This window comes from Pongo abelii, chromosome 16, assembly GCF_028885655.2.
Source record: "Pongo abelii isolate AG06213 chromosome 16, NHGRI_mPonAbe1-v2.0_pri, whole genome shotgun sequence".
Lineage (NCBI taxonomy): Eukaryota > Metazoa > Chordata > Mammalia > Primates > Hominidae > Pongo > Pongo abelii.
Window position 1 is genome coordinate 86,007,495 of NC_072001.2, and position 14,011 is coordinate 86,021,505.

At 39.9% G+C, this 14,011-nt stretch overlaps 1 protein-coding gene across 1 annotated transcript; it reads left to right on the plus strand.

Annotated features, from left to right (window-relative positions):
- Window positions 1–536: 536 nt before the first annotated feature.
- Window positions 537–4,540, plus strand: LOC129050051 (stabilizer of axonemal microtubules 2-like). The gene is given in 3 exon segments (XM_054531328.1): window positions 537–540; window positions 1,680–2,503; window positions 2,505–4,540. Coding segments are annotated over 3 exon segments (948 nt in total). The 3' UTR covers window positions 2,625–4,540.
- Window positions 4,541–14,011: the final 9,471 nt, after the last annotated feature.

The window sequence follows — 14,011 nt, forward strand, 5'->3', positions numbered from 1 at the left end:
TCATACTTTTATACTATAGTTTGCAAAGAAGAGAGATTCCCTCATGGTACCTCAAGAAAAAAAAAGACTCTGGTAAAGCTTCATGTGAACTGAAAACAGAAAGCTATCAGGTGCCCAGGGAGCTTGAAGGAACAGCTTTTCCTTTCATCTCCACAATGAGCTACATGATTTCTCTCACAGCATCTTCACTTCCCTTCACTCATCTGCTCTGATTGCCACTTTACTAACTGGCCATCTCTGCCTAGTTATCATTTCTGTTTCTTTACAGGTCTGTTTTGAATGTAACTTCAGCTTTCCATAGTTCTTCGGCTCTACTTCCTGGCATCCTTTTCAATTCTCCCATTTCTATCTCACTCATTATTTTCAATTTGAGGTTTACAAGAATAAGAATGCTTGATCTAGCTCATCTTTTCTGTCAGTTTGTCTTATAGGTCTCTGCTAGCCTAAAGGTCACCTATTCTTGAGTCAGGTGCACTCCCTCATCCAGACATTAGTAACTTAATCATTTAGTCCAAAACTTGGCCATTTTGGCAGAAATGGGTAAGCATTTTTTCTCTTCGAAGAAGATATCCACATAATAAGTTTTCAAGGTTTGACCTTTCCTGTAAATATTGCATAGACTTTAGTCCAGATTTTAGTATATTATCTTGTGTAATAAATGTCTATCTTTTATAAATTAACTTTTGGTATTTAGAAATACATATTTTGGCCTGAAGTCAATTCTATGGTATTTCCTAGCTTACTATCTTCCTCATGTAGAAATAGAAAACACAAATAATCATTAGTTGAAATATAAACATTTCAGTTTTAGTGAAGTGTACCATTACCAACTTGTAATGGTGTTACAAGTCATCATTCTGTATACACCAGAGTGACCCAAAATGCTCCACAGTCTAGGTAAACTGCAGGAAGTAGGCTTAAGGTTATTTAACTTCCAAACCCCAGAACTCTGCTCTGATGGTCACTTGAAATTCTACAATTTCAAACACCTCTGAAGGCATTCAGTTAAGGCCTCTGGCCTCTAGATGGCCCTCTCTCTCTTTTGGGAATGCCTTAAAGTCCATTTCATGAGGGAAAGTTGAAGCCAGTGATCTTTCTGGGATAGCACAAGTTACCCTGCATCTTTGCTCAAGGAGTTCTTTCTGTAGGCTTCCTAGAGTATACCAGAATTAAAATTTTCTCCCCTTTGATGAGTCTCTCCAAAGCAAGGAGTAATACCTGTATTACTATTGCCCACATGTGAGGGCACTTGATTTTATTTCAAGCCCCAGATTTTAGACATACCTTAGCATTTTGTGAGTTGTAATTAAAATCCCAACCACTTCCTAGGAATACAACCATAATCTCCTAAACTGTCCTCACCTACAACACAGTCCTTTTGGCTTTCAAGAACTGTTCACAATCAGGCTCAGATGTGCTTTTCCTTTGTTATGTAATCAGATGAATCTGAAAGTGGAAAGTTATATGTATTAAAGTGAGGAGATGGGTAGAGGAAGGTGGAAATGAAAAAAAAGAACGAATCTGAAAGGAATCAGAGAAACTGTATTCTGATACTATTGTTTAGATTTCTAAAGGAAATGGAAAGATGTTTGGCAATGAGAGAAGTCAGTTCTGATTTTTAGAAGATGGTTGTTTTCTTCAGCGTTTAAAAATGTTTTTGCTTTGTTTTAATTTTCAAGATGATTATAGAGCTTGGGACCTTCATAAAAGTGAACTTTATAAGCCAGAACAAACTTACCAACCCCCCACTGTGAAATTTGAAAATTCAACTACATTCCAGGATGACTTTGTTCCTCAGGAGATAAAGCCTAGGCAAAGCTTTAAACCCTCCTCTGTGGTCAAACGTTCCACAGCCCCTTTTAATGGTATTACAAGTCATCGCCTTGATTATGTACCTCATCAGCTTGAACTCAAGTTTGAAAGGCCGAAAGAAGTTTACAAACCAACTGACCAACGCTTTGAGGATCTCACAACTCACCGGTATGACTTTCAGGGTCTTACTGGTGAAACTGCAAAAATCTGCAGACCTGTACACACCAGAGTGACCCAGAATGCTCGGTTTGAAGGAAGCACTGAATTCCGTGAAAGTTTTCAACCATGGGAAATCCCACCAGCTGAGGTCAAGAAAGTACCAGAGTATGTGCCTCCTACAGGTAGCATGCTGTTAAACAGCACAAGCCACCTTGATTATGTTCCGTATCAGGCCAACCGTGTTGTTCCCATCAGGCCAGTTTCTCAAAAAAGAAGTAACAATTTTCCTTTCCAAGGAAAAAGCACCATGAAAGAAGATTTTCCAGCATGGGAAAGTCATCGTCAAGGACTTATTAAGAAGCAGCAGCAGATTCCCAACCCATCTGGAAAATTTGATGGTTTGAGCACTTTCAGATCTCACTATGTGCCACATGAATTGATCCCAACAGAGAGTTGCAAACCTTTAAATATTGCTTTTAAGAGTTCTGTTCCATTTGGTGATGTAACCATGTACTCTGTAGAGTACACACCGAAAAAAACAGGAAATTTGCCCAGCTAGCTATCCCTCTCCTCCAGGTTATATTTTTGAAAACACAAATTCCCAAGGTCATAAATTCTTCCGCAAGATTACTCCCGCAGTGAAGGCCTTCTAATAACCAAAATGTGCTTAAAAGGAAGCTACTAGCAAGTTGTTGGTTTTCCAAGAGAAAACTCAATTTTTGTAGTGAAAAAAATTTATGATATAATAAATCTTTTTGTTTGTTTGTTTTTGAGAGGGAGTCTCGCTCTGTTGCCCAGGCTGGAGTGCAGTGGTGCAATCTCAGCTCACTGCAAGCTCCGCCTCCTAGGTTCACACCATTCTCCTGCCTCAGCCTCCCGAGTAGCTGGGACTACAGGTGCCCACTACCACACACGGCTAATTTTTTGTATTTTTAGTAGAGATGGGGTTTCACTGTGTTAGCCAGGATGGTCTCAATCTCCTGACCTCGTGATCCACCCTCCTCAGCCTCCCAAAGTGCTGGGATTACAGGCGTGAGCCACTGCGCCCGGCCGATATAATAAATCATGTTTTATATTTTTAAACAAGAAAATTGGAAAATGTATTATAAGAAATCAGAATCTTAAAACCATTTTGTATTGATATTTTAACCAAGATTGTTCTTTAATATGCATTTTGGAAGGTTGAATAATATAGATTCCCATATGTACCATTTTAATACTCAACATACTGCTTAGCAGCTTGTCCCCAGTCTATTATTTATAATTCTGTTTATAATTATGGCAATTGTATGGTTATTCACATAGCAGCTGTCATTTATCAAGCACATCAGGATTATCTAGGACAACACTGAAAATGATACATGGATTCCTCTTCCAAGGCAACAGGATTCATTTTACTCAGACTTCCGTGCATCTACATAGCATCCACTGAGTCAAGTTTTGGTTGGTGGTATACAGACTGCTGCATTGCTCCTCACCATGTTCAAGTTAGCAAGAAGCACTGTGGTGTGGCAAGGAAAGGCTCTGTGTGCTGGGAATCAAAGAACTTGAGTTCAAGTTCTAACTAATTATTATTTTTAGAGACAGGGTCTCACTGTCACCCATGCTGGAGTCCAGTGGCATGATCATGGCTTACTGCAGCCTCAGCCTCCTGAGCTCAAGTGATCCTCCTGCCTCAGCCTCCCAAGTAGCTGGGAATACAAGGGTGTGCCACCACACCTGGCTATTTTTTTTAATATACTTTGTAGAGACAGGTTGTTGCTATATTGGCCAGGCTGCTTTTGAATCCTGCCTTGGCTTCCCAAAGCACTGGGATTACAGGCATGAGACACTATACCCAGCCTGAGTTCAAGTTCTAATAATATAGATTTCTATTTGTACTACCTTAGACAGTGACTCATATCTCTGAGACTCAGTGTCTTTATTTGTAAAATGATGTCTGTTTTCAAAAACAGTTTGTTTTGAGCATCAGACTATATGGTACATTTTAATCCTTAAAGTACAAATGTAGAGGATTGTTAAAAAAAATCACTCAATCTCTTTTTGTACTTGTTTTCTCCTTTTCAAATTAGGATAATTACTTACCCAATCCTCATTTTCTGGCCTGTATCAAGGATTGTAAAATAACCTAACTTGCTTTGAGCTATGAGTAGTATGTGAGGAGTCTTGTCCTTTAAAACTTCATGAGCACCTGAGAAATTCTTAACAGAGAATGGAAAGCTTGGAATGGGGTAAATACAGTGGTTTCAGTAACAGTATCTGCAGAAAGGAAAAAGTATTCGCTAGGGTAGTTTTAGGAAGACTGACAGCTCTGAAGAAATGTTTAGGGTAAATGTAGGTAATTTTGCACCTAATTGCCAGGCCAAGTCACTGTTTAGAGGCAGGAGCCCCAGCAGGGGGCATAATCACCTGGTTCACCTCTTCCAGTGTGAAGATAAGTGATAAGGAAAAGAATGATGCCAGTAAGTATAGTAGAAACACTCTATTGCATTTATAAATGCTAAAAGTTTCCCAATGAATTAAACTCTTATTGGGTGTTTTTTTAAAAAAAAATTGAATAATTGCATTATGGGAGAATATGATTTATTTTAGCATATTTTAGTCTTTTATGGCTTCAGAATTATTTCAAAATATATTTTATTGAAAATCATTAATATTTGGTTATTTTAATTGTTCAAAAGTAACTTGTTCTTATTTATATTTATTAGTAAAAGTATGGTGTGTGAAACTTTATATTTCTATGCAACATTAATAAAATCAATAAAAGGAACGGATTTTCAAGATTTCTGTACCTAATTTTTTTTTAAAGACAGCATTTTAATAAAGTTCTGTCTAGGTTAACCTATACATAAGTAGATGTTCTTACTTTTTAAGTACAAAACAATAATGTATAACCAGAATTAAAAATAAGGGAATACTACAGCACTCTCTCATCCCGTCCCATATTCCAGTGCTGGATATTCAAATCCCTTTGTAATTTAATGGGGGTGGTCTCCTCTCTGGACAAAGGTCACCCTTAATAAGACATCTACTAGAGTTTCCAGAGGCAAATTGCCATCATAAGAATTGAAGATGAATAATGGTGTTTCCCCATAATCTAACACTCAGTATAACAGGTGTGAAAATAGAGATTGAAACAGAGAACAATGTAAGACATTCAGCCTGGGATTTCAGGAACGTCTTCCTTACAGAGAGGATAGACAGGTGAGCTGAATCTTGGAAGATAAGTAGGAAATTGCCAGATCAAGAAAAACGGGAAGGTGGGAACAGCATAAAAATAGGCACAGAGGGACCCTCTATCTCTGTGAAAGAGTTAAAGGGACTTCCAGGCTATGTTGGTGGAAAGCTAGCAATCCCTGATTTATTCTCCTCTTAGGTCTCCTTGAAATACTATGCGGGAACACACACAAAAAACATTTTAACAGGTCTGGAAACTAGTAATATTACCTAGCAACCTGCGAGATTCCACTATGCCAAACTTGGATAAATCTAATGAAGAAAGGAGGAAAATTCAGAGAGAAAAGTTGGTAGGTTTCTACCCCAGTCCCATCCCATTTCTACCCTATCTCTCTGGAAACCCTTGTTGTGTAAAATGAGACCACAGACTGAAATTAGAAATAAAGGCTTTATGATTTATAAAAACTGCACAGACAATGTAAGGAGTGAACCCTAACGTAAACTATGGACTTTGAGTGATAATGTGTCCATGTAAGTTCCTCAACTATAGCAAATGTACCACTCTGGCTGGGGGTGTTGATAGTGAGGAAGGCTGTGCATGTGTGTGGGGAGGGGCATATAGGAACTCTGTACTTTCCACTCAGTTTTGCTGTGAACCTAAAACTGCTCTAAAAAAATAAAGTCTATTTTGAAAGTTTTCTTAAAAGCCCTTCAAGGCAGGAGGGAGGTATTCAGTCAGAGGCTGGGAAACCCACATCCCAGCTTCTGAATATCTCACATTTGCAGGCTTGCTTTTATACAAAACTATAATCTAAGGCCTTCTCTGAGAATCGCTGTGTGAGAGGATCCTCATGATACTCAGGAAGTGGAGGGGAGACCTCTGAAAGTTCAACAGAGTCGAGGAAGTGAACCTTGCAATCATGAGTTAGTAACTTCAAAAACGCTGTTTAAAAACATGCTGACAACATGGTTTTGAAAGGGTTGTGGTGTCCAGTAAAACATCAGGACTCTTTCATTTTGTTAAGGTTTTCGCTTTTTTTCCCATGTCATTCAATGCTCTTTTGCATCCAAGTGCAGATTTTCACCCTGTATCACAGACACAGGACTTTCATCAATACTATCCCTCCCCAGCCTTCTCATAAACACAGCACACAGCTTGATAGATGCTCTCTAGGGTGGCCAGGGGCATTTCTCCATCCCATCCAATATCTGTGTTAAAACTTCTTTTTCTTTTCTTTTCTTTTTTTTTTTGAGACGGAGTCTTGCTGTGACACCCAGGCTGGAGTGCAGTGGTGCAATCTCAGTTAACTGCAACCTCTGCCTCTTGGGTTCAAGCGATTCTCCTGCCTCAGCCCCCCAAGTAGCTGGGACTACAGGTGCATGCCACCATGCTCGGATAATTTTTGTACTGTTAGTAGAGACGGGGTTTTACCATGTTGGCCAGGCTGGTCTCAAACTCCTGGCCTCAAGCAATCCACCTGCCTCGGCCTCCCAAAGTGCTGGGATTACAGGCGCGAGCCACCGCACCTGGCCAAGACTTCTTTAATTGTAGCCATCATGGAACTATAATGACTAACAAGGAAATGTGGCTGGGAGTTGCTTACAGAGAGTAAGCAAGCAATAGCAAAACCAAAGCAAACCAAACCCAACCACAAAAACATAGGTAAAAGTTCTAAACAGATACTTCACCGAAAAAGATATACAGATAGTGTCTTAATTTGCTAAGACTACTATGAAAAGTACACAAACAGGGTGGCTTAAACAATAGAAATGTATTTATCTCTCAGTTCCAGAGACCACAGATCCAAAGATCAAGGTGTTAGCAGGGCTGGTTTTGAGGCTGTGTGGGAAAATCGGTTCCGTTTTTTTGTCCTAGCTTCTGGTGGTTTGCTGGTGATCTTTGGTGTTCTTTGGCTTGTACAGCTCTGTCTCTATCTTCACACAGCATCCTCCCTGTGTGCATGCATCTGTTTTCAAATTTCCCCTTTTTATAAGGACATCAATCGCATTGTATTAAGGCCCATTCTGATAACCTCACCTGAACTTGATCTTTTGCAATGACCCCATTTTCCAGTAAGATTATATTCATAGGTAGTGAGGGTTAGAATTTCATTTTTGGAGGAGACACAATTCAACCCAGAACAGATAGTGAAGAAGCACATGAAAAGATGCTTAACATCAATAGTCATTATGGAAGTTCAAATTAAAACTGCACTAAGATACCACTACATACCTACTAGAATGGCTTAAAGAAAAACAAAAACAAAAAAACCACTGCACACACAAACCTGATAATACCACATACTAGCAAGGGTCTGGGACAACTGGAACACTCACATATTGTTCATTAGAATGCAAAATGGTACAGCTACTTTGGAAATCAGTTTAACAGTTTCTTATAAACATGCACATATCATATGACCCAGCAAACTCACCTCTAGGTGTTCATCAAAGAGAAGTGAAAATGTAGGTTTATGCAAAAATGTGTATATGAATGTTTATAGAACTTTATCTGTAATCACCCCAAACTGGAAACAACCCACATGTCTTTCAAATGGTAAATGAGTGAACATCTATCCATAAATAAAGCCAGTTCAAGGAACAAACAACATTTTGTTGTTTCAACATTTGTTGATTCACCCAACAGCATGCATGGAACTTAAATGTACTTTGGTAAGTGAAAAAAGCCATACCCAAAAGACTACATGTTATATAATTCAATTTGTATAAATTTCTGGAAAAGGCAAAACTATAGGGACAGAAAATAGTAAATGATTGCTAGGGGTGGGGGTAGAAGCAATTGACTGCAAAGAAGCAGGACAAAAGAATTTGGGGTGGAGTGGAACTAAGAAACTGGTGGTAGATATACAACTCTGCATTTGTCAAAACCATTAGAATCCACCAAGTTAATTTTACAGTATGTAAATTATGAAAACTGTCACCCAGGATGTGGCATTGAGAAGAAAGGGGATTACCTAAGTGATTTTGGACAAGTGTTCAAATTGGCTACTATTAAGCTAAAGACAAAAATAATTGTATATGAACATTGTACTCTAGTTTTTAATTTTTTTTCTCTGACAGAGGTATGTGTTATCAATTCTAAACTGAGTATAATAAGGTTGAACTGAAAAAATATAGTGTAAATAATGACAGCCAGACTTCTATCAGAGAAATAAGTTACAAATAAGAAAAAGATGCAGATAGCACCATTCACAATAGCAAAGTTATGGAATCAACCCAAATGCCCATCAATGATACACTGGATAAAGAAAATGTCATACATATACACCATGGAATACTACGCAGCCATAAAAAGGAATGAGATCATGTTCTTTGCAGGGCCATGGATGGAGCTGGAAGTCTTTATCCTCGGCAAACTAATGCAGGAACATAAAACCAAATACATGTTCTCACTCATAGTGGGAGCTGAAAAATGAAAACACATGGACATGGAGGGGAACAACACTTACCGGGGCTGGTCAGGGGAAGGCAGTGGGGGAGAGCATTAGAGAAAAGAGCTAATGCAGCTGGGCTTACTAATTAGGTGGTGAGTCGATAGGTGCAGCAAACCACCATGGCACACATTTACTTATGTAACAAACCTGCACATTCTGCACATGTACCCCAGAACTTAAAATAAAAAGATGCGGATTATATTGAACCCTATGGTGCTGAAATAGTGTGCAGGGTCTCAGTATGAATTCACAGATACACAAAAAAATAGATGTGTGTGTGTGTGCATTCACAGGTTAGTATATATGCTCTGTATATATGGGCAGTTTAATCAGAGATGGAAATAGTAAGAAAGAGACAAAAAGAAATGCTATAGATTAAAAACACTGTAACAAAAATGAAGAATGCCTTTGACAGGCTTATTAGTAAACTGGATTCTGCTGAGGAAAGACATCTCTGAGCTTGAGAATATCTCATGGAAATCACCAAAACTGAAAAGGAGAAAAAGATTGAAAAAAATACAGAGTATGCAAGAACTGTGAGACAACTGCAAAAGATGTAACATACATGTGATGGGAATTCCAGAAGCAGCAGAGAAAGAAACAGGAGAAATATTTGAAACAATAATGGCTGAGAATTTCTCTCAATGTGAGACACCAAACCACAGATCCAGGAAGCTCAGAAAACATTAAGCAGGATAAATGCCCACAGAAAAACTACAGGTAGCCACCTAAGTTACAAACTATGAAAAAAAAAAAAACCAAAAGATGAAGAGAATATTCCGAAGGAACCCAGAGGAAAAAAAAACCACCTTACCTATAGAGAAGTCAAGCTAAGAATTACATCCAACTTCTCGGAAATTGTGTAAGCGAGAGGAGAGTGGAGTGAAATATTTAAAGTGTTGAGAGAGGGAAAAAAAAAGCACCACCAACCTAGAATTCTATATTCTGTGAAATTACTCTTCATAAGTGAAGTAGAAATAAAGACTTTCTCAAACAAAAATTGAGGGAATTAGTTGCCAGTAAACCTGCCTTGAAAGAAATGTTAAAGAAAAGTTCCTTGGGAAGAAGGAAAATGATACACGTCAGTAACTTGGATGTATATCAAGAAAGGAAGAGCACTGGAATAAGAATAAGTGAAGATAAAATGAAAACTTTTATTGTTCTTATTCTTAATTTATAATCAAATATATTATTGCTCATTATTATTTTGAATAAACGATCTGTTTGATCAATAGAAACACTTTAACACATTTTTTTCTTTATTATACTTTCAGTTTTAGGGTACATGTACACAACGTGCAGTTTAGTTACATATGTATACATGTGTCATGTTGGTGTGCTGCACCCATTAACTCGTCATTTAACATTAGGTATATCTCCTAATGCTATCCCTCCCCACTCCCCCCACCCCACAACAGTCCCCAGAGTGTGATGTTCCCATTCCTGTGTCCATGTGTTCTCATTATTCAGTTCCCACCTATGAGTGAGAATATGCAATGTTTGGTTTTTTGTCCTTGTGATAGTTTGCTGAGAATGATGGTTTCCAGCTCCATCCATGTCCCTACAAAGGACATGAATGCATCCTTTTTTATGGCTGCATAGTATTCCATGGTGTATATGTGCCACATTTTCTTAATCCAGTCTATCATTGTTGGACATTTGGGTTGGTTCCAAGACTTTGCTATGGTGAATAGTGCCTCAATAGACATACATGTGCATGTGTCTTTATAGCAGCATGATTTATAATCCTTTGGGTATATACCCAGTAATGGGATGGCTGGGTCAAATGGTATTTCTAGTTCAAGATCCCTGAGGAATCGCCACACTGACTTCCACAATGGTTGAACTAGTTTACAGTCCCACCAACAGTGTAAAAGTGTTCCTATTTATCCACATCCTCTCCAGCACCTGTTGTTTCCTGACTTTTGAATGATTGCCATTCTAACTGGTGTGAGATGGTATCTCATTGTGGTTTTGATTTGCATTTCTCTGATGGCCAGTGATGATGAGCATTTTTTCATGTGTCTTTTGGCTGCATAAATGTCTTCTTTTGAGAAGTGTCTGTTCATGTCCTTCGCCCACTTTTTGATGGGGCTGTTTGTTTTTTTCTTGTAAATTTGTTTGAGTTCGTTGTAGATTCTGGATATTAGCCCTTTGTCAGATGAGTAGATTGCAAAAATTTTCTCCCATTCTATAGGTTGCCTGTTCACTCTGATGGTAGTTTCTTTTGCTGTGCAGAAGCTCTTTAGTTTAATTAGATCCGATTTGTCAATTTTGGCTTTTGTTGCCATTGCTTTTGGTGTTTTAGACATGAAGTCCTTGCCCATGCCTATGTCCTGAATGGTATTGCCTAGGTTTTCTTCTAGGGTTTTTATGGTTTTAGGTCTAATGTTTAAGTCTTTAATCCATCTTGAATTAATTTTTGTATAAGGTGTAAGGAAGGGATCTAGTTTCAGCTTTCTACATATGGCTAGCCAGTTTTCCCAGCACCATTTATTAAATAGGGAATCCTTTCCCCATTGCTTGTTTTTCTCAGGTTTGTCAAAGATCAGATAGTTGTAGATATGCGGCGTTATTTCCGAGGGCTCTGTTCTGTTCCATTGGTCTATATCTCTGTTTTGGTACCAGTACCATGCTGTTTTGGTTACTGTAGCCTTGTAGTATAGTTTGAAGTCAGGTAGCGTGATGCCTCCAGCTTTGTTCTTTTGGCTTAGGATTGACTTGGCAATGTGGGCTCTTTTTTGGTTCCATATGAACTTTAAAGTAGTTTTTTCCAATTCTGTGAAGAAAGTCATTGGTAGCTTGATGGGGATGGCACTGAAACTATAAATTACCTTGGGCAGTATGGCCATTTTCACGATATTGATTCTTCCTACCCATGAGCATGGAATGTTCTTCCATTTGTTGTGTCCTCTTTTATTTCGTCGAGCAGTGGTTTGTAGTTCTCCTTGAAGAGGTCCTTCACATCCCTTGTAAGTTGGATTCCTAGGTATTTTATTCTCTTTGAAGCAATTGTGCATGGGAGTTCACTCATGATTTGGCTCTCTGTCTGTTCTTGGTGTATAAGAATGCTTCTGATTTTTGCACATTGATTTTGTATCCTGAGACTTTGCTGAAGTTGCCTATCAGCTTAAGGAGATTTTGGGCTGAGATGATAGGGTTTTCTAGATACAATCATGTTATCTGCAAACAGGGACAATTTGACTTCCTCTTTTCCTAATTGAATACCCTTTATTTCCTTCTCCTGCCTGATTGCCCTGGCCAGAACTTCCAACACTATGTTGAATAGGAGTGGTGAGAGAGGGCATCCCTGTCTTGTGCCAGTTTTCAAAGGGAATGCTTCCAGTTTTTGCCCATTCAGTATGATATTGGCTGTGGGTTTGTCATAGATAGCTCTTATTATTTTGAGATACATCCCATCAATACCTAATTTATTGCGAGTTTTTAGTGTGAAGCATTGTTGAATTTTTTCAAGGTTTTTCACTTCTTTGCCATGGGTTCGGACTTCCTCCTTTAGCTCGGAGTAGTTTGATCATCTGAAGCCTTCCTCTCTCAACTCGTCAAAGTCATTCTCCATCCAGCTTTGTTCCGTTGCTGGTGAGGAGCTGCGTTCCTTTGGAGGAGGAGAGGCGCTCTGATTTTTAGAGTTTCCGGTTTTTCTGCTCTGTTTTTTCCCCATCTTTGTGGTTTTATCTACCTTTGGTCTTTGATGATGGTGATGTACAGATGGGGTTTTGGTGTGGATGTCCTTTCTGTTTGTTAGTTTTCCTTCTAACAGTCAGAACCCTCAGCTGCAGGTCTGTTGGAGTTTGCTGGAGGTCCACTCCAGACCCTGTTTGCCTGGGTATCAGCAGCGGAGGCTGCAGAACAGCAGATATTGGTGAACAGCAGATGTTGCTGCCTTATCATTCCTCTGGAAGTTTTGTCTCAGAGGAGTACCCGGCCGTGTGAGATGTCAGTCTGCCCCTACTGGGGGGTGCCTCCCAGTTAGGCTACTCAGGGGTCAGGGACCCACTTGAGGAGGCAGTCTGCCCGTTCTCCGATCCCTAGCTGCGTGCTGGGAGAACCACTACTCTCTTCAAAGCTGTCAGACAGGGACATTTAAGTCTGCAGAGGATTCTGCTGCCTTTTGTTTGGCTGTGCCCTGCCCCCAGAGGTGGAGTCTACAGAGGCAGGCAGGCCTCCTTGAGCTGCGGTGGGCTTCCTGGCCGCTTTGTTTATCTACTCAAGCCTTGGCAATGGTTGGCACCCCTCCCTCAGCCTCACTGCCACCTTGCAGTTTGACCTCAGACTGCTGTGCTAGCAATGAGCGAGGCTCCGGGGGCGTAGGACCCTCTGAGCCAGGCGCGGGATATAATCTCCTGGTGTGCCGTTTGCTAAGACCATTGGAAAAGCACAGTATTAGGGTGGGAGTGACCTGATTTTCCAGGTGCCATCTGTCACCCCTTTCTTTGACTAGGAAAGGGAATTCCCTGACCCCTTGCACTTCCCGGGTGACGCAATGCCTCCCCCTACTTTGGCTCAGGCTCGGTGCAGTGCACCCATTGTCCTGCACCCACTTTCTGACACTCCCCAGAGAGATGAACCCGGTACCTCAGTTGGAAATGCAGAAATCACCCGTCTTCTGTGTTGCTCATGCTGGGAGCTGTAGAGTGGAGCTGTTCCTATTCGGCCATCTTGGCTCCACCCTCTTCTTCACTTTAACACATTTAAAAGACTAGAAATCATACAATGTCTGCTCTCAGGCCATGGTGGAATTAAATTATAAATCAATAACAGAAAGGTAACTGGAAAATCTCAAAATATGTGGAGATTAAACAACATATTTCTAAGTTACATGTGGATCAGAAAATCTCAAGAGAAATTTAAAAATATTTTGAACCAAATGAAAGTGGAAACACAATTTATCAAAATTTGTGAGATACAGTAAAAACAGTGCTATGGGGAAATATAAGGCATTAAATACATATATTAGGAAAGAAGACAGATCTTAAATCAGTATTCTAAGTTTACACCTGAAGAAAATAGAAAAGAAGAGCAAATTAAATCCAAAGTAGGTCAGGTGCCGTGGCTCACGCTTGCAATCCCAGCACTTTGGGAGGCCGAGTGGGGTGGATCACATGAGGTCAGCAGTTTGAGAGCAGCCTGGCCAACATGATGAAACCCTGTCTCTACTAAAAATACAAAAATTAGCCGGGCGTGGTGGTGCATGCTTGTAGTCCCAGCTACTCAGAAGGCTGAGGCAGGAGAATCACTTGAAGCCAGGAGGCAGAGGTTGCAGTGAGCCGAGATGGAGCCACTGCACTCCAGCCTGGGTGACAGGGCAAGACTCCATCTCAAAAAAAAACAAACAAAAAAACCAAAGTAAAGCACAGTGGGTCATGCCTGTAATTGGGAGGCTGAGGTGG